This window comes from Sorex araneus, chromosome X, assembly GCF_027595985.1.
Source record: "Sorex araneus isolate mSorAra2 chromosome X, mSorAra2.pri, whole genome shotgun sequence".
NCBI lineage: Eukaryota > Metazoa > Chordata > Mammalia > Eulipotyphla > Soricidae > Sorex > Sorex araneus.
In genome coordinates, this window is record NC_073313.1 from 308,271,233 (window position 1) to 308,297,379 (window position 26,147).

General features: G+C 44.5%; 1 protein-coding gene across 37 annotated transcripts in view; it reads left to right on the forward strand.

Annotated features, from left to right (window-relative positions):
* MAP4K4 (mitogen-activated protein kinase kinase kinase kinase 4) overlaps nt 1-26,147 on the forward strand; it is a 141,093-nt gene that overhangs the window by 84,346 nt on the left and 30,600 nt on the right. For 20 of the 37 annotated variants that reach the window (XM_055123254.1, XM_055123244.1, XM_055123278.1 and 17 more), the window contains exons 6-15: nt 546-636; nt 2,983-3,113; nt 5,041-5,095; nt 6,454-6,532; nt 13,516-13,691; nt 16,151-16,223; nt 17,538-17,748; nt 22,032-22,193; nt 24,989-25,075; nt 25,649-25,867. In XM_055123254.1, the coding sequence (XP_054979229.1) occupies nt 546-636; nt 2,983-3,113; nt 5,041-5,095; nt 6,454-6,532; nt 13,516-13,691; nt 16,151-16,223; nt 17,538-17,748; nt 22,032-22,193; nt 24,989-25,075; nt 25,649-25,867 (1,284 nt within the window). Of the gene's footprint in view, nt 1-545; nt 637-2,982; nt 3,114-5,040; nt 5,096-6,453; nt 6,533-13,515; nt 13,692-16,150; nt 16,224-17,537; nt 17,749-22,031; nt 22,194-24,988; nt 25,076-25,648; nt 25,868-26,147 lie in introns of those variants that run through there. The other 17 variants (XM_055123248.1, XM_055123261.1, XM_055123249.1 and 14 more) reach the window with 3 other exon arrangements.

The following is a 26,147-nucleotide window of genomic DNA, read 5'->3' on the forward strand; positions in this document are numbered from 1 at the left end:
GTATCTGTGGGGTCACGCCCTGAAGGATAGGCACATAGCAGGGGAACGGGACACCCAACACACAAATTATAGCCGGGAAATGGAAGGTGACAACTGCAGTGAGTGTTGAGGGAGCCGCCAGGAGAGGGCGATGCTGTCACTGTGGGGGCCTCATCTCTTAGCGTGGGGGCTGCTGGGTATTCCTCTGTGGCCATGTCTGGATCTCCACGGACCGAAACTGTGAGATGGAATCGCATGCTCTAAACAGAGTTGACAGGACTTTTTCATCCAGGGTTCTAGAAGATGTGGGGAAAGGAGATGGCATCTGAGCTAGGGTGTATGCCCCACATGTACCTGGCCCTGCATTGATATTCAGTTTATCAGTGGCCCCCTGCATCCTAGGGCCTAAGCAGGATCAGCCCTGGCCCCCTGCCTCTCCCCCCCACCCCCCCGGCAGAGCTGCCTGGGAGCCTCCCAGTCCTCCAGGAGAGATGGGTGGGGGAACAGTGGGTTCCTGGATACTGACGCTTCTGAAAACTAAACTCCAGCCCATCTTTTCTACGCAGGGCCTGGCGCATCTCCACATCCATCATGTAATCCACCGGGACATCAAGGGCCAGAATGTGCTGCTGACAGAGAACGCCGAGGTGAAACTGGGTATGTGACGATCAGCCATCAGATCCAGCACCTGACGCTTGCTAGCCCTGTGCCCTTCTGGCCCAAGTCTGCCTGCTGCCCACATTTTCTGTTGCCGTTCTGCTTCTCTCTACTCTGCTCTCCACCTAGCAGCCACAGCCATCTTTGAATCACAGCCCGTCACTTTCCCACTTCCTCTTTCACTTTCAGTGAATTCTGGATTTCTCTCTGCGGCTTGCATAAACCATTTGTCTGGCTTCCAATGCTTTCCCCTGGTTTCTTTAACGAATCCTCAGCCACTCACTTTTCAACATCCCTGAAACTTGTTTGAGGGCCTTTACATGCTGTTCCCATTGGGATTTTTGTCCTCAGTTTTAAAAGTGTGCTTTCCTGAACGAACCACAGAGGCCTAGCCTCGCCCTTGCATCTCTATTGGGTTCCAGTTCTTGTTCCTTCTCGAGTACTGATCACAGCATATGATTTAAGATACCTGCCTATGGAAATTCCTTCCTCCTCTGCTTGAATGCAGTGTAAGGGCGCAGTAACTCAGACTGTTTTCCCCGGTGCCCTCCCAGCACCTAGCATAGTGCGCTGAATGCAGTAGGTGCTCAGTAAGTCTGTCTGGAATTATTCTATATTTCCTTTTCTTCTTGTCTTGACTGAAACTTATTTCCATCCTGCTTTTCATGTAATAGTTGTTTGTCAGGTGTGTGGTGGGGACACCTACTTTGGGCCTGGTCTTATTTATACAAGCAAAGCTCTAGTGCTTCTGCTTAGCCACAGTGCCATCCTGGAGAACTGTCAGTGTTTTAAGTGGATTTGCCATTGTTTGCCGGACTGGAGCGATAGCATAGCAGGTAGGACGTTTGCCTTGCATGCGGCTGAACCAGGTTCGATTCCTCCATCCCTCTCGGAGAGCCCGGCAAGCTGCCAAGCGTATCCCGCCCGCATGGCAGAGCCTGGCAAGCAACCCGTGGCGTATTCGATATGCCAAAAACAGTAACAATAAGTCTCATGATGGAGACGTTACTGGTGTCCGCTAGAGCAAATCAGTGAAGAACGGGACAACAGTGCTACAGTGCTACAGTGACATTGTTTGCTACTAGTAGCAAGTAGCACTGTCATCTCCTTGTTCATTGATTTGCTTGAGCGGGCACCAGTAACGTCTCCATCGTGAGACTTGTTACTGTTTTTTGGCATATCGAAAATGCCACGGGTAGCTTGCCAGGCTCTGCCATGCGGGCGGGATACTCTTGGTAGCATGCCGGGCTCTCCGAGAGGGACGGATGCATTGAACCTAGGTTGGCTGCATGCAAGGCAAACACCCTACCTACCGCTGTGCTATCGCTCCAGCCCTGTTTGCTGCTAAGGCATCATAAAGCGTATATATTCTTTGTGCTAATAAGAATCTTTTTTCCCTTTCAACATTCCCTGTCAATGTAGCTCTGTCTGTTTTTAAAATAAAGTTTTGATTGCTTTCTTGAGTAGTGCCTGCATGTACTAGTGGAATAGTTAGTGATTTGGGGGAAGTGGTTCAGAGAGGAGGCCCTTGGATTAGTCCATGATGGGTGCATAAACGTGTACTTTCTCCGCACTGGCCCCGTGGCCAGTGCTGGAGTTGTCCATGTAGTCACTTGGTGACCAGTTGCTGCTGCTGCTCTCTCAGTAGCCACACACTGCAGAAGGACAAGCCATCCTTGTCTCAGGGGGGCTTCCAGTGTGTGAGCCCAGCTCCGAGCTGGATGGTTTCCTGAGTGGGCCCTGCACACACCAGGTGTTGGCCGGCAGAGCTTACTGCCATCCCCGCCCCTGCCCCTTCTGCACCCTATTCCTATCATGTGCTCCCACCACCATAGCCCACCACGTGCTTTTACCACTATGCTCCCACCTTGTGCTCCAGTCTTGGTGGTGCCCATGTTGGCTTTTTTCCTGCCGGCTCTACCCCTCACCCTGGAGCTTCCTTCTCAGGCACTCATCATCCCCTTGGGTGAGGGTAGGCGTCACTGTGACAAATCAGCACGAGTCTCCAGTACCTGGTGTGTTTGTCGTTTGCCTGGGTTAACTTGAATTCAGTGGTGGATTCTTCCAAAGGACATGGGTTTCTTAGGTTCTGTTGTCCCTGCCACTTAAGCATTGTACGTCTGTAGCTCTTGGTCAGTTCTCAGCTCTGACTCTGCCAGCTGCCTACTGTGTTGTCTGCAGTCAGTGGAGACCCTGAATCTTCTTGGAATTGCTCTGGTGATGACTGCTGGAGTAGCTAAGGGGGATGGTCGGCCTCCAGCCCCACTATCTTCCTCTCAACTCCCCTTTTTGTTGGCCTGTTCCATATGTTTGGTGATTGTGTTCTACTCTGTCACCCTTCTGCAGTTGACTTTGGCGTAAGTGCTCAGCTGGACAGGACAGTTGGAAGGAGAAATACCTTCATAGGCACCCCGTACTGGATGGCTCCAGAGGTGATCGCCTGTGATGAGAACCCTGATGCCACCTATGATTACAGGGTAAGGTCTCCTTGACACCTCGAGGGAAGGGGCGTTGCACACCCCTGCCTCTGACTGTCTTCTGTACAAGAACAGCACATGCCCTGTCACAGAGACACATGCACCAGGATGCCATGGAGATGATGTGGTTTGGGGTTTTGGTGGGTTTTTTTTTCTCATTTTTTTTCTGTTTCTGTTTTTTCAAATTGGGGGTGTGTTGTAATAATTTGCATGACCTCTTTTCTAGAATGTGATCTGCTGCTTTCAGTATACCCACAGCTCTTGGGGAGCTACATCTGGACTCATGACTTTACTCTTTAGTAAATATCTGCAGATATTTTGAAAATGTTTTCTAGTGTACCCCCATTGTCATCACGCTTAATTTAAACTAGCTCCTTAACACAAAGTCTTTTAAGTAGACCCAGCTGGTTTACTTTTACAAACCACTATTCTCTGTATGACGAAATACTAAGAATAACTCCACTTCCCACCCCCAGCCTACCCTTTTTCTTATTAGATCCTGAGTTGCTGAAGAGGCAGTGTTCCAGTCTCTAGACTTGTCTTAGCCATTTTTTAAATTTTAACTTTACCTTCTTTGTAGTATCATTTAGTTGTTCATATAAATGGACAGGCTCAATTAGTATTAAAACAACCTTAGTGCATCATCGCATGTGGGTGAGTGTGGCTCGTATGGCCCCACACTGGGAACGTCCACATGCCCAACTCCAGTGTTGGTAAGATTGGCTGATGGGTTAAGGTGGCAATCCTCTCCTTTATCCCATAAAGAAGATGCCTTAAAAACAAAAGTTGTTTATCTTTTCTTGTTGCATTCAAATAAGTATATGTGTCTGAATTCTATAGTGTCATTTTAGATTATTTAGGGAAACTTTAAATAGCTACTGTAATGCTTTGGTTGGATTAGAATAGCATAAACATGATAAAGCTCATAAGAGTGGGGTCAGAGCATTAGTACAGCAGGTAGGGTGTTTGCCTTATGCTCACCCTTCTGCTCACCCTTCTGCATCCCATATGGTCCCCCAAGTACCACCAGGAGTAATTCCTGAGTGCAAAGCCAGGAGTACCCCTGAGCATCGCTGGGTGTGCTCAAAAAGGGGGTGGGGGGAAAAGCTCATAAGAGTAGACTTTTCATTACTTGCCTGTTACTACTTTTTGAAATTTTGTAACTAAAATACTAATTCACGAGCTTTCATCATTGGCTAGTTCTGTGCCTACCATATTCCAGTCATCATAATGAGAATGCGAAATAATGAGCATAAATGCTTGCCCTCAGGCATGCATTTTTCAGTACAAAAATGTAAGTTCTGATTTCAGTAGAAACAAAGTTAAAATTCAGACCTGAAGCATTTCTGTTTCATGGGCCTTGAATGGAAGAGCTTCTTTTTCAGAAAGACGGTTTATATAGTTAGGTCCTGATAAGTTTGAGGATAAAGTGAAGCATGAGTCAGCGTGAGTCAGCAGTAATTGCCATAAAATCTATGGCGATTCTCTAATCTAAATTAGTGAATCGCCATAGATTTTGCTAGCTCAGCTAAAGACCTTGTATAAAAAGTGCTTTGGAGCCAAAAACTTTTGGTGTTTTAGTTGAATTTGAGATAAATGAAACAAAAATGAAGGCAAATCTGGTCCAGATCTCTAAATATTGAATGACTGGGGGTGGGGATGGGGGTCTTGGAAAATGACTTTTTAAGAAATGTTATTTCATGCATAGATAACAATGGTTCCGGTGAACATACCTATTTATCTGAAGTCACTAATTCGTTCATTTTGAAGACATTCTGACAAATGCATCTGTGTTGCTTTATAAACCCACCAGATTCCTCCTCTTGTTTGTTCTCAAAGAATGCCTGTATTTCATTTTTGCGAGTAACCAGCTTTGGTGAGTTCCTGACTTTATAGCTAATACACCGCTTTGTTTTCTTTCTTGCAGAGCGACCTTTGGTCTTGTGGCATCACAGCTATTGAGATGGCAGAAGGCGCCCCCCGTGAGTAATATTCTCTCCTTTATGTAACTTAGACTGTTATGTGCCACCTAAACTGAGTTTCGGGGCTGCAGAACCTTGCAGCCTGGTGCATTGAAGTCATTCCTGCTGGGACATTTAGCTAGAGGAATGATAAGTGCAGCGCCGTTTTTGATGCGGGAGGAATGATTCCAGTTCATTTATATTTGAAGATCTCTGTAAGGTCTGTTGGCTACATTTCTTTCATGGAAGTTGTTTTGAGTTATATGATTTACTGAAATTAGATAACAGGCCTTAATTTTCCTGTTTATATTGTAGGGAGTATTCAGTACAGCGGACCCAAATATGTGATACTTTACTGTCATGTTTTTTTTTTTTTTTGATAAAAAGTCATAAAGTCTAAACCTATTATGTGTTTCTCCTACTTTGGGTTAGTCACATTCTATAAAATTGAGTTTTGATCAGGGACAGGGATAGAATTGCAGAGAACAAAGGACACAATAGCATTTTTGCTCTGCTTGACCCCAACTGGGGAAAAACAAGGTCTATACAAAGATTGTATGGTGCATAGTTGCTGAATAAATATTTGTTGAATGAATGAAAACAGTCTGCCACCAGCCAGATTTGTACGACGGGAATAGATGTTTGTTTTGGACACCACATTGCCTGTGTGCTTCCCTCTGAGGAGCTGAGGCAGGGAGGCATTGCTGATCCTGTCTCTGCTTTCGCTCGCAGTGGGAGTAGTGTTGCTGTCTTTCCCTTTCTTACTTCCCAGCTGCCCTGTCAAAGTCTTGTGAAGCCAAATGAACACACAAACATATACACTGCCTGTTGTGACAAGTTATTTGTGTGTGTGCACCAAATATGCGTTTATTGGATACGTGGCAGGAAAACAACAGTAATTGTGCAGCATGAATTCCATTTTATTTTCATATTTTTACTCCGTAGTATTAGCAACTAGAACAGTGAACACAGAGTATTTCAGGCAGGGCCTAACCCCCCTCCCTCTGTTTAGAGGGCCTTTAGAAATAGTGTCTAGTTTATTCCGCACCACAACAAATCTCATTGCATTCTTATAAATAGTTTGGAAATTTAAACTTTTTAGACTTTGTAGCAACATTTATCTTTTGCTTATGAAACCGTCCCAGTGTCCACTTACAATGGTGTATTCTTCTTATTGCACTTGTCCTCCTTATATTTTGCTTTGTTTAAATGGAGAATTCAAGGTATTCAATCCTCCAGGGTTTATAACCACATACTTAGGAATATATATCAATCAACTGGTGGGACAGAGCATTTGGTGTTACAAGTGAGCCCTAGAAATCAAGAATGAATTTAAAAGAAAAAAAAGTGCCATACTGAACACCGTCTCCTCTCCCCAGCTCTCTGTGACATGCATCCAATGAGAGCACTGTTTCTCATTCCCAGAAACCCTCCTCCCCGGCTGAAGTCCAAAAAATGGTAAGCGCTATATGGTTTTGTTGTTCTCCTTTATCTTTCTCTCTTTAAAAAAAAAGTCCGTTTCTTTCTACTTTTGTTCTTAAACAAAACCCTGATCATTCTGATTCCCAAAGACTATAAAAATCCAGTGCCCTGAAACACCAGTTTCAAAGTACATCAGTCAACAGAGTGATTTCATGTAAAACTCCACATGCAGGGTTCAGATCTGGCTCAAGAGTGTCCGAGGTCTGGGCACTGTCCCTGTCACCCTGTGGCAACAAGAGACAAATAAAAATAGGAGACTTTTTACAGTTTTGAAATTACAGGTTCTATTTTATACCTGCAGCCATTGCTTCTCATTTTCCGCATATTAAAGAAGTGGGATTTCTTCCCATGTACTGGAGGACATGCACGTATTGTGTGCACACATGCGCGCACACACGGGTCAGAAGTGTTTTCTTGAAGTAGTGGTTACATTCAGGTTTATATGTTGGCTTTCGTATTGGTGGCTGCATTGGACCTATCTAGTGACTTGCCAAAGAATTTAACAAAGACTGTTCATTGAGGGTTTTGAGCAGCTTCCAGTGATCTACATTACCATTAATTGCCTTCCAGTTAGATCCTTATTTTCCTGCCCACCAAACTGGTCCCTGAGGTTTACATACATGTTTTCATGGTGAGTTCATGACCTACAGGGCCGTAGGAGTCTTTTCTTAGGAGGAGTCTACCCTTGGCTTGGTACTCTACGGAAGCCATCTTTTCATTTGGCAGTGGCACCACACCTGGCAGTGCTTGGACCTATTCCCGACTCTGTGCAGGAGTGACTCCTGGCTGTGCACAACAATCAGTCATATTTGAACCACAAGCAAATGCCTTCCCTACTACCTCTTTGACTACCTACTTCTCTGACTGCCCATTTTTAAATTCTTTTTTGTGTGTGTGTTTATTTTTTTCTATTTTTTTTAAGGTCACTGCCAGCACTGCTCAGGGCTTACTCCTGCTCTGTGCTCAGGGAATCATTCCTGGTGGACTGGAGGGGACCATATTTGGTGCCTGGGATTGAACTGACATTGGCTGTGTGCAGGGGAAGCACCTTCATCCCTGTGCTGTCTCTCCAATCCTAAATTCTTAATTTCATGAAAGTTTTTATATTTCCTTTCCCCCCAGGCCTCACAAATTATGTAAATTATCTCGAAGGCATTTAGTTACTTTTACTAACCATCAATTGATACTTTTTTGGGGGCGTGGGGAGGAAGTTCAGAAACTCTCAGGGCTATCCCATTTATGCTTAGAAAATCTCAGTAAGAAGACACTCTTGAATTCAGTTCTCCTGGAGGTGTTTCCTGGCAGTTTTCTTACTGGGCTTTGGAAGGTGTAAGTGCTCACGTTTCCAGCAATGTTTATTCACACTGTTAGCTATCTGCAGTGCATTTCATCCTCTTTGGATGTGTCCATATATATCAGTGCCAGATATTCCTAAATCCCCCATGCCCTCTTTCCTCCATGTACTCAATCTGATAGAGTAAGAGTTCCACGGACTTGATCAGATTCTCGTGTTGAAAGTAATTTCTCCTTGTTTGCAGTTCTTCCACATTGTTCCTGCACATGAATTATAGCACTTCAGTTTCTGCATGGCTTGGGGAGTCTGTTGGAAATCTGACTTGATAATAGGTTGTTAGATCTAGCATAGTTGATCTGTGGCTATTTTCTAGATAGTATAATGTATAGTGCAAACTGACCGGTTTGTAGCAGCAGAAGAGAAAACTTATTCATTTTGCAGAATAATTTTTGAAGTTAACAGTCTGAAAGGTTTTTTTTTTAAACTCTCACTTTTGCTTACAGATCATTTGACTAGTGATTGAGTCATTCACTTGTCCCCCAAATTAATACAGGTTGAGAGATGTATCTTACCCATATTCCTAAGTAGAGGAATATATGTGGATAACTCATAGTACATTAACCTCTGCTAACCTAAGGGAAATCCTAGTACATTAACCTCTGCTAACCTAAGGGAAATCCTAATTCAGTTTTTTCTTCCATAATATCTTAGCCAAATCTTTGGACCTACCATAAGTACTTTATGACATTTGGTAGATTAGATTAAGTAAAATATGACTATGTAGTAAAGATGAGAACATGAAAAAGGCGACTAGGCAGCCGTTAGGACTCAAGCCAATGTTTGTTGAATGAATAACTCAGTATATCTAGAGTGCTACTTGTTCCTCAGAAGGGCCCTGAAAGTTTCATAATTTGTGTTTACTTTGCCAAACCTGTAGCCTGTAGTAGAGCAACGGGATTTCAAAGCAATTATCTTTGTTGTGTTTCAAAAAAGAAATTGGAAAAGTAATGGAAGAAAAAGAGAAGCCATATTGGTATTGGAACTAGATCTTGTGTCTGAGAGTTTTATGTAATGTAGATTTTATGTGATTAATATGTGAGGTTTTCTTTGGAATGTAAGAAAATAAGGATAAGTAAAGAAAGATTGAGTATGAAGTAAAGGAATAGTTCATTAAGAATATAAAATGCACTAAGGTACATTTGGTACAGCAGTAAAATATGAATATGTGCCAAAGCTACCAATTAGCAACCTGTGTTGATCATCTAGGACACCAGAGATAACTCAGTTTACATGAAAAAGTGCACTGATTTCTATTTGAAAAATTATATTTTTAGTTGGAAAATATGGTAACTCACCATATTAAGTAAGTACTTACTATAACATGGCTAAAGACAAAAGCATATAAGTGTAATATTTCTGAATATCTTTGTTTTGCCAACAAAACTTTATAGACTAGTAGTTCCCCCAGTGAAATGTGACATTAAAATAGATTTTACTGTTATTAAGGTTATTAAAAAGGTATTTTCTCTAATTATTTTAAAACTTTTCAGTTGACCGTGCCCTTTTTTCATCCTAGACGGACACATTAAAATAATGGCCCTTTTCCTTTTTTCCTCATACCTGTCTTTTCCCTTATAGCTCTCACACTTTTGCTCAGCACACTTCAGTAATCCATGAAAGGAGGTCATTCACCTCCACTGAAGAAAGCTTCAAGAATTGCAGCTAGGTTGGGAAATGCTGGCTTGTTTTTTTTTTTTTTTTTTTAAATCTTTATGGGAAATAGTAGTTTTAGCCTGAGAATTTTGCCCACTTTTCTCTGTTGAACATTTTTCCCCCTTGGAGTTCTTTCTTATTTATTCTTGTCTGCTCCAAAGCTCCTCGCATATGTGGGTGATTCCTCCTCTTCTTCTTCCTCTGTTTTCCTGTGCTTATCTGTCTCATTAATGCCTCAATTAATTAATGTCTTGTAGTTTTGCTTTTTGAAACTATTCTCACAGGGTTTCCAGTCCAGATTGTTTCTTCAGTCTGATTCTAAATAAGCCAGATGTTTCTATTTTAAACTTTTCTCTGTACTTTAATCTTCTTTCCGATTAAAGCTGTGTCCTTTCCTTCTTGGTTTCATCTTTTGCTGACCTTTAGTTTTAGTTTTTTTTTTTTTTCCTATCTATGGATGTATGCATGCACACAGGTGCACTTTCATTCTTGGTACTCTCATACTTTTCCATATCTCACTAGCCTTTCCATAACACTTTTCACCTTATATTTTTCTCCCTTCTCTCCCCTGCAGCCAGGATTTTTCTCATTATTCTTTATTGTCTTTAATCACATTCACTTTTAGAGAACAGAGTTCTCTAGTTCTACTTACCAATGTGGGGAGAAACCCTTTATGGTTATGCAGCTTCAAGGATTGAAGTCCCAGTTGTCCTCCTCTCTTATTAAAATGATTGTAATTCTAGACATCCGTGAGGATTCAGCCCTAGGGAAGCCAGATGCAAAGTGGACATACCGCAGTGTAAACTATGCAGTACTATGAAAATACTTAATGCAGCTCATGCTAATAATAATTACCCATTTTTGCTCTCTCTGGTTTTATTGAAGGGAGTCTCCTGAAACGATTGCTGAATAATTGCTGTGTTTTCAGGGCACTTCACAATTTATAAGTCTGGATGCCTGATCCCACTCTTGATTGTTCATACCATGCAGTGTGGGCTTAACCTCTCTGCATATGGTGATGTAAATAGTTGTAGATGCCTATTACTTCTTATGTTCTTACACCACAGTTTCTCTAAACTGGATTAGATGCATTTGCATCCATATCTGTCATTGTTCTCATTTAAGTCAAATACTCTGAAGGATCAAAATGATAACAGACATGAAACCATAGTGTTTAAATATTAAAGTGTGTGTGTGAGGGTGGGGGTGGCCAGGAAGGGTGGTGATGGCAGACATAAAACTCCTGGGGCAGGAGAGATAGTATAGTGGGAAGGGTGCTTTCCTTGAATGCCGCCAACTCAGTTTCAGTTCCTGGCACCTCTTATGGTTCCCCAGAACCCCCTTCACCCCCATCCCTGAGCACAGAGCCAGGAGTAATCCCTGAATACCACGTGTTGACCCACCAGCTCATACTCCCACCCTGTCCTCCACCAAAGCAGACAAACAGAAAACCTCCTTCAGGTGCTCTGATATAAATCTATGGTTTGGGCAAAGTGGCTTCCCAACGTTGATGAGTAAGTTACAGCAGAACTGGATACTTGAAAAATGACCAGTTTTCAGATTTTAATCTTCACATGATAGAGTGAATCGACATTCCTTTGGCTTTTTTTTCCATTCAGGTTCCAGCTTAAGGGTTCCTGGGTGAGGCTGTGGTTTTACCAGTGGGTTGGTGTTTTGAATAGACTCCCGGGTGGTCCTTGTGGGTTGTGGGGTTAGGGAGTCTGTTGATCAAGCCCCGTTGCCACTGTGCCTTCTTCTGGGTTCCTAACTGACCACACAGTAAGCATCCATTTCTTTGTTTTCAGAGTCCAGCTCTGAGCTAACCCTGACCTATTTTCCCATTATTTTGTACTTTTTAGAAAATAATTAGAAAGCAGATCATGAATCCTTCATGCCTTCCCACCTTTGTTCATGTTCATTCTGTTAGTCTGAAATGATGTTCTCTTTCTTCCACCTTGAAAATATAAAATATTTGAGGCTTAGGAATTTTTAATTTTTCTTTTTATGCTTCTTAAAGTTTTGCTTTACAGCTACTATTGTGTACATATAAATTTCTTCTATTTTTTCCTGTACATACAATACAACCAACATAAACACATGTAACTATTGATAAATATCTGTTGAATCGTATAAGACAGGAGAAATAATCCTGAAAAGCGGTAAATTGGAAAGGACTGAACTAATTTTCTGAACCACATTTTAAAAGAAGGAATAACTCATTCATTCAACAAAAATTTATTACTTAATGATCTGCTCTTCTCAGTATCAGGCACTGTTGAGAAATAGAAAAGTAACAACCAGTTCCTGACCAGTATGCTTTGAAGTGGTTCAAATTAGCAGGATTGGTAGAAAGAGGACGAGTTCTTCTCATGCCCCTGTGCCCACGGGACCCTGGAGGTCACGCCCACAAACTGCCTCTGGCTGCTACTTAAGCTCCTTGGTGTCCATGATGCAGAGACACACAAAAGACTCTCTGAACCCGGCAGCTTGCTGCAGAGATTTCTCCAGGCCATAATTATCTAGAATTTTGAAATTCCAGGAACATGTGGCCACTCTTGCGGCCATGTGACATCTTATGCTATTTATAACAAGCAATACAAAAGAGAGTATGGGGGAGATTGTCTGCCATAGAAGCAGGGGGAGGGGTGGGATGGGGGGATACTGGGGTTCTTGGTGGTAGAAGACGTGCACTGCTGGAGGGTTGGGTGATCGATCATTGTATGAATGAAACTCAAACAGGAAAGCTTTGTAACTGTATCTCACGGTGGTTAATAATAATGATGATGATAATAATAATAATATAAAATTAACATTCTGAATAAAAAGAATTAATGTGGAGTTCATGCCCAATTCAATCAGCTTAATCAGTGGCTGAATAAATAGCAGTACTTCTACATTTAGAAAGAAAGAAAGAACAAGAGAGAAAGAAAAGAAAGAAGAAAGAAAGAAAGAAAGAAAGAAAGAAAGAAAGAAAGAAAGAAAGAAAGAAAGAAAGAAAGAAAGAAAGAGGGAGGGAGGGAGGGAGGAAGGAAGGAAGGAAGGAAGGAAGGAAGGAAGGAAGGAAGGAAGGAAGGAAGGAAGACAGGAAGGAAGACAGGAAAGAAAGAAAGACAGGGAGAAAGAGAGAAAGACAGGGGGAATGAAAGACAGGGAGAAAGGGGTGGGGAGGAAAGAGGACGAGTTCTGTGAACTGCTTCTAATCCCAGAAATAAAGGTCCTCACTCGGCTGTGTAAGAGTAGGACTAAAAAGCCCTTAGCTGAGGAGGGTGGGTTTTCTGAGTAGAGTCTCTGAGAGCCAAGGTGAGAGATGGGAGTCATGAAATATGCATGGAAAATGAGCATAAATACAAGTGTCTGGCGGGGTGATTATCAGGAACTGAGCCATCAACCCCTCACAACTGTCATTCCTATCTCCTAACTTCTGGTGCACAAGAGAACCAATGAATGAAACTCTCTAAAACCCTGAAGTAATACTTTAGAGGTATTGATGATTGAAGAGCTTCCAGCATTCGGTCCTTTTCTTGCAGTTATATCAGGCATTGTCTTCAGGCTTCCAGGCATTTCTCTGAAGGCCTTTATTTAGCCAGAATCTCCCCTCCTGCCCCCTTCCCTTCTCCATGCTGACTAGAAGCACAGCCAGCGACATTAGATTTAAACTCACGTCATGCAAATCTGACTTCCTTCTAGGTATCTGCGGTATGTTGTCAAAAGTAAAACTCTAAAAACTGCGTTTGAGAAATGCTCTTGAACCTCAAAGGGTCCCAAATTCCTCTCTATGTTCCTTTTGTTTCTGTTTCTTTGTATTTGCAGAATGTTCACAGTGAATTCTGGAGCTCTTTTTGTTCGTTTTTTAGGTTTATAAATCACTGGTGTTTTGGAGCTTTGCTCTTCACAATAGGATTTTGGTTTATCTTCATTTTATTTATTTAACTTTATTTATTTTATTTTATAGGTCAAAGAAATTTTTTAGTTTTATAGAAGGATGCCTGGTGAAGAATTATATGCAGCGGCCCTCCACAGAGCAGCTTTTGAAACACCCTTTTATAAGGGATCAGCCAAATGAAAGGCAAGTTAGAATCCAGCTTAAGGACCATATAGACCGGACCAGAAAGAAGAGAGGAGAGAAAGGTATTACGCCTGTATTCATCTTTTTTTTTTTTAAGTGTGCTTTTCTCATTTTTGTCAACTACTGTAGAGTGCCCCCTTGCATGCTTGTGGGGCTTGTCTGCTCTGAGATTGGACTGGTGTCTGCTAGTCCCGGGAGTGGCCGGGAGCTTCGGGGAGCTTTGTGGGAGGTTGCCGAGAGCTGACACCATTTGAACAGGCGGGATCCGATCAGCATTACAGGGATGCTTTTCCCATCCCTCCGCCAGAATAAATCTTTGCTGTTTTGCTTTGCATGTCATAATCAGTGTCATGTTCTGAAGTATGTCACTGGGGGTTTAAGGGGCATCATCTGTGTGCATCATATCCATGTCTTCATCGTGCTACTTTTCTGCTCAGGAAACTGGTTCCTACTAGTTTATGCTAGGGTGACACGTGGCTCACTGCTCCGACTACACAGCAAAATCTGCTCTTAGGGTTAATTGTTTAAGGTTTCTTTTGGATCCTGGTCTTGTATTTATTTATTTTGAATCTATGTTCACCTGCCAGAAACTCTGTGTCTCCTCTGCCTAGCAAGGTGCTGTTGAAGGTGTTTGACCATCTTAAGTCACAGTTCTGCTCTGGACCTCGAGGTCTGGTGGGGCTCTCTGGTGAATTCTTAGTGGTCCTTTACAGAGCCTTAACAGCCCATTCTTATTACTATTTTTTTTAACATTAAAATATGAAGATCAAAAAGACATGGAAAAAGAACAGGTTTAAGGTAATATGGAGTTGACTATCTTTGGAGGCAAGCTTTGAGCAATTTAAATACACATGTATGTGTTAAATAGCATTGGCATTTGGAACAAATCATTATTGATATCTATAATAACTGTGTTTGCCCTCCAATATGTTTAATCATTATATAGTCAGCTCTGTCCATTAACCTATGTGTTTGCAGCATAGTGCAGTACAGCTTGAGGACAAGTTTAGACCTTTTCACTGAGAAGTCATTTGCAAGTCAGATTTGCTTTCTTTATAACTAACAGTGACTGGAGGATATGTTGAACCTCAGACATTTGCTGAGCACTTGGCCAGAATGGCTATCTTCCATGTCATCTGATTTTGCAGATGGGAAACTGGAGCATTTTGGCCTATCCTTTCTCACCTGTTGATCACGCAGCCTCTTTTTCCCTTTACATTCTCATTTCTAAAACTCCTAGCCTAATTTATAGTGAGTGCAAAATTCAAAGCAACACTACCTAAAGGCTTCCAAAGATTATTTAGGTTGAAATTTACCTCGATGCTAGTTCATACTTTTTTAAAAAAATCTTATGGCTTTGGAGCCTGAGAGATTGTACAGTGGGTAGGGTGCTTGCCTTGCTTGCAGCTGACTCGGGTTAATCCCTCGTATCCCCTATGGTCCTTCCCATTACAACAGGAGTGATTATTTTGTGCAGTGTCAAGAGTCAACCCTGAGCACTATGGGATGTGTTCCAAAAGCAAACAAAAAAATTATATGTCTGTGTTTTACATAGTGAAGAACTAACATTTGTCTGGATCTATGTGGATAAATTTGTTCTGAGTCATATTTTAGGATCTTAAGACCATTTTTCTTACCTGGAAACGAATTTTCAACATATGTATGTTCAAGAAAAGTTTGACACATATTTTTCATTTGTAAAGAGACTTTGTTTTGGAAATCTGCTTTAACCTTTTTGACTTTTATGGTCCTCGGAAGTGTAAGTGCTCACTGAGAGTGAGGCAGTGACATTGAGTGAAGGAACTAATAAAATGGCTGTTGGAGAAACAGTGTGAAGCCTGTGGAAGTAGAAAGAAGTGATCCATGTTGGGCAAAGCAGCTTTTGTCTTTCTTTCCTTCTCTCTTTCTTTCTCTCTCTCTTTCTTTCTTTCTTTATTTGTTGTTTCCTTAGTTTGTCTCTGATTGTGCTATTTTTTTTAATAATAATTTGTGGGAACTTTTTCGATTCTTTTTTTTAGTTGTAATTACTCAGTGCTTTATTTTTTGATTTTTTTTTCTTTTGGCCAGTTCAGCAAACCTTTCTTTCTGCTGCATTTTAAGTGGATCCCATGTGCTAAAACTAGCTGAATAAATTCTTTCAGTTGCCTTAGTTAATTTGGGCAGCCAGAGCTCTTTCCTTTGAGTCTCGGCGCCATGATTCTGAGTGTGCTGATGTCCTCATTACTGTGCTGTGCCACGAGCTCCCAGCCCTGGAGCCCACTCCCCACTCCAGAACACCACCTAAAGGCCAGCCAACTTGTTCTTCCACTGGGCAAGAACTGGTCAGTAGGTTGCCATTGTTTATGGTAGAAATTTGGGGGGGGATAAGCTTTGTCACCCCCGAAGCTTTTTATCCGTGCATGCTTTGTTCTTTTCTATAAGAAATATGTTGCTTACTTTCTTCCAGTCAGTGCTCGGGAAGACTTGCCAGCATATGCGCACGTCACGGCTTCTGATCTGTTCTCTTGTTCTCTCTTTCCAGATGAAACGGAGTATGAGTATAGTGGAAGTGAGGAGGAAGAGGAGGAAGTGCCTGAACAGGAGGGAGAACCGAGGTACTGTGTCTGCTCCTGCCTCCCCGCCGGTATCCCTTCCATGCCAGATCTCTCTGAACATGGAGGAATCTTCAGGCAGTTGGAAAGCACCTCCATACCTTTCACTTTTCTCTGCTCCTAGAAAGGCTTCTGGAAACTGTGCCCTCTAGGTTCTCTTTACTCTGGTTGTGTTGTTTCTCTTCCCATACTCATGGGGAAATGTCAGGGATGAGGGTGTGGTGGGGGGTAGGGAAGTCACCCAGGGTGGGGGAGCTTAAGCTGGCACTTATTGTACCAGGAGGCAGAGATGATCAATGTCCTTTGATGGCCAGAGCCATCCTGCAAGGAAGGACTCATCCTGCTGGTGGTAGCCAGCCCTGACCTTTCCACAAGGGAGGCCACCGGCATTTCCTGTCCACACTCAGCCTGCGTTTCCATCCAGTTCCTTTTCCCAAGGTCCACTGAGTAGCATAGTAAGCAGTTGGCAACTGAAATGCAGTTGTAACTGATGAATTGGGGAGAAGAGGAATTTCATAACATAAAATTGCTCTTTCCTAGCAAATCCAGCTGCACATGGTCAACTGAGCCGAAGTGGGTGGGAAGAGAAGATGTGTGTGTTCTGAGGCCAGTGGGGACCCAGGAACAGGGAACGTACATTGGACAACATAAAGGGGATCTAGGATGAAAGTTAGGGTTCTGTTTTCCTCTAACGGAAGAGAAGATGTGACTCCATTTTGAGACTAAATATTTTAGAGGAATTTGAACAGTATCATTGTGCTTAGATGCAGCATGGTAGAATGGTAGAATAAGAGCCAATTTACAGAGATTTATTATTCCTGTGGTAGTCGGTGTTTGAGAAGTAAGACCAGCTGTGGATGACACAGTTTCACTTGTCTTGCAGTGGCCAGGTCATGGGACTGGATTGGACTGAAAGAGGTGGGAGGAAATGTAGTGAGAGACTTGGGGAGCTAGCTGGAAAGGTGAGCTTTGTGGTATTTCCACCCCCACAGGTGGAACGGGGTGTTGCTTTTGCTGTGGGAGTTCAGCAGTCACTTGTGCAGTGGAAGAAGACAGTTTCAGCCTTCTATCTCTCTTGCAGTTTGGGTGATGTGAGAACCCTAAGTAGACACTAGCCTCGGTGAACAGAGAGCCAGGACCAAATTTTTGAGATGGTTTTGAAGTGGAGCAAAGAAGAGGCTGTGCAGTTGAATACAGGGGCTGAGTGCTCTCAGTGGCCCCCGCAGCCTGGGAGGAACTGGACCAGGAGGGCGATGAGTGTGGACAGGGACTGGCCCTCTGCTCCCAACGCTTCCTGAATGCCCCATCTCCCTGCAGCTCCATCGTCAACGTGCCCGGTGAGTCCACCCTGCGGCGGGACTTCCTAAGGCTGCAGCAGGAGAACAAGGAACGTTCCGAGGCCCTTCGGAGACAGCAGTTGCTGCAGGAACAGCAGCTCCGGGAGCAGGAAGAGTATAAAAGGCAGCTCCTGGCAGAGAGACAGAAGCGGATCGAGCAGCAGAAAGAGCAGAGGCGGCGGCTGGAAGAGGTAGGAATGCAGGTCTCAGGTGGTCTTTCGCTCGGGTCTCTTCACATCGGTTGGCCTCCCGACAGGTGGAGAAATTGTTCTGTTGCTCTGAGGCGGAGCTTCCCTCGTGGCCGGCTGTACAGCTTCATTTGTGTCAGGCATTCAGTGCGGTTTAAAAAATGAGCCTGAACAGACTGAGAACCCTGTGTTGGATGCCTGGCGGGAGGGGCCCAAGCTAGCATCATGCCAGTCACGCAGACTGTTTCCACAGCTGGGCACCTGAGGGAGGGTGGGGCCAGCTCAGGCTTTACTTCATGCCCTGCCCCTTTGGGTGTCTGCCTCCAAGCTTTCGTGGTCATGTTTCCCGGCAACTTAAGCTAGTCTACAGGAAGATACCTTGACTTCGGGTACATTTCAGAGTAGGGATGAAGAGAAGCATATTAGAGGTAAAACAGCTACCATTTTATCACCTTTTGTTCTTGGAATTGTTTGTGTACTGCAAGGAGTTGACATGGTTATGTACTGCAAGGAGTTGAAAGGGAGTAATTTCCCGTTACTCCTCTCCTTTTACATACTGTTGACCCCGGTGATAGGGGTGTTGTCACGACTTTCCAGTTTGTGATTCACAGAAACACTTAGTTTTCTTTTACTTCACTGGGGGCTTGAGTCTTTTTGCCTTTTCCTGACTTTTCTTGTTTTTTAACACTTCCCAATTTCTCATTTCTTATTAATAATAGTTTCTGTTTTCATGCGCACACTTGCTGTCTCATCTTTGTCTTTCACACCAAAAAGAGAATCTCAGACAGCATCAGAACCCTGATACAGACACTGAAATTTAATGTAATAACACATGATTGTTACTCAAATTGATAAGAGAAATTTGGATGGGGTGGTCTCTGAGTCATCCTGTGTATTGTGGTCTGAGATCTGCAAACTTCATTGTTTACATGTGCAGGAGGTACCAGTGCCAGGCCTCACACAGGCAAGAGAGCACTCTACACTGAACTATACCCCAGTCCCAATGTGTCTCTCTTTAGAAGAAGAGTGCCTCTCTCAGGAAGGGGACTGCAAATACTCGACCAGGGCGGGTAGGAGAAAACATGGGTGTTAACTGTCCTCTGCAGCAGGAGCAAGGACACTACTGCTTGCTTACGTGCCACTTTCTCCTTAGTATTTTGATTGACACTGTTTTCAGAGGACATGACAGAACCCGGAGGGGTCCTGAGATTTGCTCAAGCTGCATGTTGCCCCTTTGCCTCTAGCCAGTTTTCTCAAATAAAAGTTTATAGACCAATTTTTATTCTATTTCTAATTTAAAAATACTTCATTGTTATTTTCACCTAATGATTTTATGCTCCATAGCATCTTGGTTTTGTTGAGTAGCCAGGGAGCTTAGGACTTCCTCCTGGTTCTTTGCTCAAGGATTACTCCTAGCAGCGCTCAGGAGACCATATATGTGGTGCCGAGTGTCAGTGAGAATGAGGCATCAGGTTTTATTTTAGGTCAAAATTTTCCTTTTTCTTTGAAGAAAAAAAAAAAATCAAAGCAACTTCTGTTTCCTCTCCTTAGTCTGACCCTTTTGTCAATGTCAGGGCTGCACATACCAAGTAGCCGGGCCTGGGGCCTGCTCCCTGCCCCGCCCTTTTGTGTGTGAGCACTGTTAACAGCTTTTCAGAGCCTCCCCATCGCAGAGAGACTGGATGGAAGGGTGGCAGCTCAGGCCTGTCCAGCCTCTGAGTGGCACTTGGTACTTTGGATTAAGTACTTCCCTGCCTTGTGTTGAGGCCCCAGTGTTGGCATGAGCGCCAGAACTTCCTTGTCTTTGCTCTCTTCTTCTGCCAAGAGAATGCACGGCTGCTACATTCTCACAGTGAACAGGTGTCCTATTTTATCCTATTTACTGGATTCATTTCTACAGACTCTGAAGAGACTCCCAGACATCCTAGAGAGGTGGGCAGAGCGAAGGACCTTAAAAGAGCAAAGAGAAACACTGGGGAGTCTGACAGGTTCCTAGGAGATAAATCCTTGTGGCTGGTGTGTCTCTTTCTTGGTCAGGAGGCTGTGTGATCACTTCCCAGTGGCTTAAGGAAATAGGAGCACTGCCCTTGCTGGGGATGGGGGCAGGGGGGAGCTGGGCTCAATGCCTGCCTTGTGCTGCCTCTAGGCTTGCCCTCCTGTGCTCCGAGCCCTCCTGCTAGTCCCTCTTTGCTAGCTTTTAACCAAGAAGAACCTCATCCCTTGAGAACAGCTCCTTATGTCTCTGGCCCAGGCTTGTGCACGCCTCGGCAGAGTGTGGTCAGGCTCTCGCTCTCCTTCGCTTGCTCTCACACAGATAGATGTTTCTCTGAGACTTGAAAAGAAGGAAGGAAGGCTTGGAATTGGCAAGCCACGAGCCGAAACTGAATTGTAGGAAAGCATGGCTCACTGATCACCAGTAACGTCTCTCATTGTGAGACTTATTGTTACTGTTTTTGGCATATCCAATTTGCCACGGGTAGCTTGCCAGGCTCTGCCATGAGATGCGATACTCTCGGTAGCTTGCCGGGCTCTCCGAGAGGGGCGGAGGAATCAAACACGGATTAGCCGCGTGAAAGGCGAATGCCCTGCCGCTGTGCTATCGCTCCAGCCCCAGGAGAGCATGGCAAGTGTTGGAATTTACTGGAGACTTGCTGGTGGTCAGGTTGTAGTTTCCCAACAATGGGACTGAAATTCCTTTAAGATTATTTCTAGACTCTGGGTAGTCCTGGCACTGACCCCGAAGGGGGAGCACACAAAATAAGCCGTGTAGAGGGAAGGGACCAGAGCTGACTCAGCTTCCCTGATGAGAGGCGGTATCCTCCCTGCCTAAGGCCACATGCCAAGTGATCTTGTCTGTCCTGTCACTCCCCCTGCGGGACATTTCTGCACATTGCTTGGGAAACTGCGCAGTCACCTCCGGCCTTTCTGTTCAGCAGTTGGTCTCAGTGTGACATTCAAGTTTGTGGTATCTATTTGAACCTCCTGTGCCGTAGTGTCTTGATGGTTGTCTCGGTGAGAGCTGTGCTGTTGGTTATGTGTAGAAGCCTCTAGTCACATGAGGCTTTTGGAGTCAAGTTTGTGTCAGTGAAATTGGATTTAAAAGGCAGTTCGTTCATTGTGCTGGCCGAGTTTCAGGCTTGCAGCCACAGCTTGTGGCTGGAGACTGCGTTGTCAAACAGGACTCGCTGCACCTCCATCCCCTAAGGGCTAATTGGTCAGTTTAGGAATAGAGGCTGGTACTTTGCAGGTTCCTGGCAGGCTCGGCAGATCTTTTCCCCTGAGTCACAGAAGCACTTTCGTGGTAGATTGGGGCTAGCTAGGTGAGATGGGCCAGTGGTTTCCTGACTGCCACGTATCCCACTGCTATCTCGCCAGGCCTTTCAGCAGCCTTCAGCCCCGGGCTTGGAAATGACTGTTTAGAGCTTCCTGGGTCTAAAAGAGTCTCGGAGCAAGTGCCTGGGGCGTTGTGCCCCAGGGAGGGCTGGAAGCCTGTATCTGGTGACTGGCTCAGGCTTTCAAGAAGCTCCCACTCCGAGGCCTTGCTAGCTCTGTGGTTCTGGGGAAATACAATCAGGAAAATGGGATGAAGGGGATCCAATGCCCAGTGCAGTTCCATGTGCGTGGACTCAGAGGCAGTGTATTATTGTTCTCATAATAGTGATGATGTTTGGGGATGGAGTGATAGTACAGTGGGTAGGGCGTTTGCTGAGTTCAATGCCCAGCATCCCATATGACCCCTCAAGCACCACCAGGAGAAATTCCTGAGCGCAGAGCCAGGAGTAACCCCTAAGCATCGCTGGTGTGACCCAAAAAGCAAATAGTGATGATATTTGTGCTTCTTGTTTCTGTCCTTGGAAATGCTTCTTTCCCTTCCCAGCTTCATTTTACTACCTTCCTTTTCCCCTATTGTCTCTTGTTATTTTCTCTTCTGCCATTCTCTTCTTAAAGTCTGTGGGTAACTCTCTTAGTGATACTCAAGTTTAAAGAGTTTCTTGTCTCCTTCTTACTGGGCTACATTGAATAGTGGGGGGATGATATCATTCATTTTATGAGAAGGAAATGAAAACCTGTAAGGATTTGTGAAAACATACTGCCCATGACTTGGGGGTTGGAGGAAGCTGGGCTCCATGGCCGAGGGGTCACAGGGACGCCATCGGCCAGTATCTTGGGGCCTGTGAGCTCCTACTCACTGGCATCAATGAGGGGATGGTCAGCCAGGTGGACCCTTTGGAGAGCCAGACCTCAAGCTAGAACATTGGCGTTGGTTCTGTGTCTCCACTTTGTAGCAACAAAGGCGAGAGCGGGAAGCACGAAGGCAGCAGGAACGGGAGCAGCGGAGGCGCGAGCAGGAGGAGAAGCGGCGTCTGGAGGAGCTGGAGCGGAGGCGGAAAGAAGAAGAAGACCGGAGACGGGCAGAAGAAGAAAAGAGGAGAGTCGAGAGAGAGCAGGTTAGTTCCCCGAGGACACGTCGCTGGCGAGGTGTGCTGCTCCCACGGGGCGGAGGGGCCGGATAGTAGGCAGGCGCCTCTGCACGCACATGCAGACAAGCGGCTCATGCATTCAGGACTTTGAAAAATGCAAGTTGGGAGGACACCAAACGTTGTGTAAGTCCTTGTACTCTAGAAACCGATTGAAAACAATTAAGGTCTCTACATAGTGTGTGGTCTGAGAGCGATCTGAAGATAATCTCGTTGAGATTGACTTAAATGCCTCAACCCCCAGGTAAATGAATGGTAAATTTTTTCAAAATTGTATTTTAAACCAACTGTAGGAAATGTTTTATGAGCACTATTTGAATTCTATAAAGACTAATTGACTTTCATAATTTTTTTTTTGCATGTAAAATGCTGTAATTCTGTGTATACCTACAAGGCACTGAAGAAAAGCAAACAATTAGGATCAGGTTTCAGTAAAAAAGCCCTGTTTCCCAAACCTCTGTGCAGACGAGGGTGCATTTTGCTGTCTGCCTACTCAGCCAGGGTCTCTGCACCTGCTTCTCTGCCTTCCATGTCCTTGATTTAATTGATCACCCTTTGTTGCAAGTTTTAAGTCAAAAGGGAAAAAAATACCAGTGGGTTCTAATTTAATATTCAGAATATATATTTGTAATCCACACATATGTATATACATATATATATGTATACATACATGCACGCACACACACACATATAATGGTATTAACCTTAGGTGTTCAATAACTGTTATGCTTTGTGCTAATAATAGGACCCGGATTTTCTGAGACAAGGGTCTGCATGCTTACCAGCTTTTTTTTTTTTTTTTTTTAAGGAGCTTAAGTAAAACTCCTTATTGCTTTATTGATAGTATTTACCAGTTAACTGTGCTGCTGTGTTTTGTATCTTAACATCTTAACTTATTCTTGGGTACTGCAGGAAGGAGAAAACATAGACACTTTTAAAATTAAATTACCTAGGGATAAGTACCATGATCTGTGCATAGAAGGTATCAAGTAACACTTCATCTTCAATTAAGTTGTGATGGCTTTTATTAGCTTTTGTGTTTGTCACCTCTTCTTGTAAAAATTTTGCTTTTGAAGTCAGTTTTACTCTGCTTTCTGCACTCTGTTGCAAACAGCTCTAGGAAACGTTTCGTTTCTGCCTGTCACATGTGTATGTGTGGGATTGTATTTAATGTTCAGTGGCTTCGTGTTAACACTTTCGTAATTTGAATAGAATCTGAATTTTCAGATTGTTGCTATGTTTTTGAAGGCAGAAAACAGTTCAGTGTGCTAACTTGAATTTTCAGGTTTTGTCTCTTTGGTTTCATTGTTTCTAGCTCAGAGAGGAGTTAGTAGGCAGATTCCCTTCTCAGCCAGGCCGAGGAAGCCTTACACCAAGCCAGGGCACCTTGGGGCTGAGCGTATGTCTGGCGGGGTCAGGCTTTTTGAAATGGAGCTTGGGGCCATGGTGGAACAGGGACCTTTGCCAATGGCCGTGTAGATTCACTTTCCTCCAGATTGGTGACTTTCGTGTTTTTGTTTCATTTTGTTGTAAGCTAAACCTTTTTGTGTGTATCGGGGAAAGGTTTCTGAGGAAATTCGGATGCTGTGATTTCTCCTTATCCAGCTCCTTGCCGTAGCCAGAGTTAATCACTGCTTAACTAAACTTCTGGTCAGCCAGATGTGCGGCTGCTTCATTCTCTGCCTGCCAGGGGGGCAGTCGTTGATCAGTAATCGGCACTAAAGAAGTTTCAGGTTAAAATTGTCCATGGAGATCCTTTGTCTCTGGCCCTTCTGGAGCACATCATGTTTTCCTTGATGAAGGAATCTGGAAAGGAGTTATGCACTTGCCTTAATCTGGAAAGGAGTTATGCGCTTGCCTTAATCTGGAAAGGAGTTATGCGCTTGCCTTAATCTGGAAAGGAGTTATGCGCTTGCCTTAATCTGGAAAGGAGTTATGCGCTTGCTAGTTGTTTGGCTTATGTTTGAGCCTCACGTAAAACCCCGAGGGTTGGAAGAAAATATTCTGAATAGTCATTTCGTAGATGAAAAGATGGAAGGTTGAGTCTTACTAGAGGTCTACCATCAACGCCTTTCATTTCCCAGGTTGTTATCCTGTGCATGCAATTCAGGATTGGGTTTTCCACTTTTGCATGACATGATTTGGGGGTGTTGATCCCCAGTTCAGTTGTTGGAGTCGTTTATCATTCTCTTGCTGTGGAAGACAAGTCGCCACCATCCTCTCTGCACCTGTTCCCCCCCCGCCACACCCATTCTCACTGTGGATGGAGCCCGGGTCTTTTTGCCTATGAGAGTTCCCTGGGCCTGGGTCCCTAGACCCTGACTCTGAATATAGCAGAGAGAACACAAACTGTGTTCACTGTGTTTTAGTATGAGAGGTTAGAAATTTTAGGCAGTTCGTGCTTGCTACAATTAGTGACTACTAAGCAGAGAGAACTTTCTGGCTTCCTGTCTAATTAAACTCTGGGCTTCTCTAAGTCCGCTCTCTTTAGTAACATGGCCCTCTAACCCAGCTGTGACCCAGCAGAAGAGCCTGCATGTACCTTTACGTACATCACCGGAGTATCATTTACTGACTCCTTACGTCCCAAAGTCCAGCTCTTCAGTGCTTGGGGGCAGTCCTTCGCAATAGATTTTTCTAGTAATTTATCACTAAATAAATTACACGACACTGGTTTGGGCACACGGTTCTCGGTGCTCTTGTCCGGCTGGTCCCAATGCTTTCCTTTTGGATAAATTGATCGCTGGGTAATTTCTGTGTGACAGGAGTATATCAGGCGACAGCTCGAAGAGGAGCAGCGGCACCTGGAGGTCCTTCAGCAGCAGCTGCTCCAGGAGCAGGCCCTGTTACTGGTAACGCACCGTGTCTGTCTTGTCTTGTGGTCAGGGCTGCATTTTTTTTTCCCTTCCCCCGAGCCGGCACAACTGTGGCGATTGCAGACCATTTGGTCAGCGCTGTGGGCTGGTAGGCTCAATCGGAGATGTCCTCTGTGGTCCTGCTGCTCGGGGCACACGGCAGGTGGCTTTTATGTATTCCTCTCCCCTGAGCTGTTCTCTTCGTTTGGCAGATAGAAAAGCTTTTGAACGGAATGTGGCATTCAGACCACGGGCTGGAGGTTCACAATGGGATTCTCACCTAGCTTTAAGTATCTTTTGAAACCAGTAAAACTGACCTTTAATTGAATTCTCTCTTACTCTGTCCAGTGATATTATGGTTAGCAACAAGCTGTGAGATTTTTCCACAGGTAACATTTAAAACCCCAGTCATTCCACTCTGTCTTTTTTTTTTTTTTCCAAAATAAAAAAAAGAGCACGACCGTAAAAGCTTTGTCTTTCCCAAGTGGATACCAGAGTTGAGCCCGATCCGGAGGAGAGGCGGGCTCCCCCGTGTCCCCTGGATTCAGTGTTCTCCTCTCCCTCTCCAAGGAGTGCCGATGGCGGGAGATGGAGGAGCACCGGCAGGCAGAGAGGCTCCAGAGGCAGTTGCAACAAGAACAAGCCTATCTCCTGTCTCTACAGCACGACCACCGGAGGGCCCACCCGCAGCCCCCGCAGCCCTCTCAGCCGCCGCAGGAGCGGGGCAAGGCCAGCTTCCACGCTCCGGAGCCCAAGCCACACTACGAGCCTGCGGACCGAGCGCGAGAGGTACCCCCGTTCTCTCCTCGCCCCGGCGCGTGCCTCAAGATTGTTCCCTGGAGGTGGGGGTGGCAGGGCCAAGGATGGGGGGGCACAGCGTCAGCCCAGGGCCCCTCCCCTTGGTTTGAGGTTCTGACATGTTGAGCTTCTCCTTAATGGTTTGTTTGTTTGTTTGTTTGTTTTACTTAGAGGACCAGGGGACCTTGGCTAACATCTCCCATGAACTAAACACTCAAAAGAGTATACAGCTGAAGCGCTGTCTAAAATGTCAGTGAGAGGCAGGGTGGCC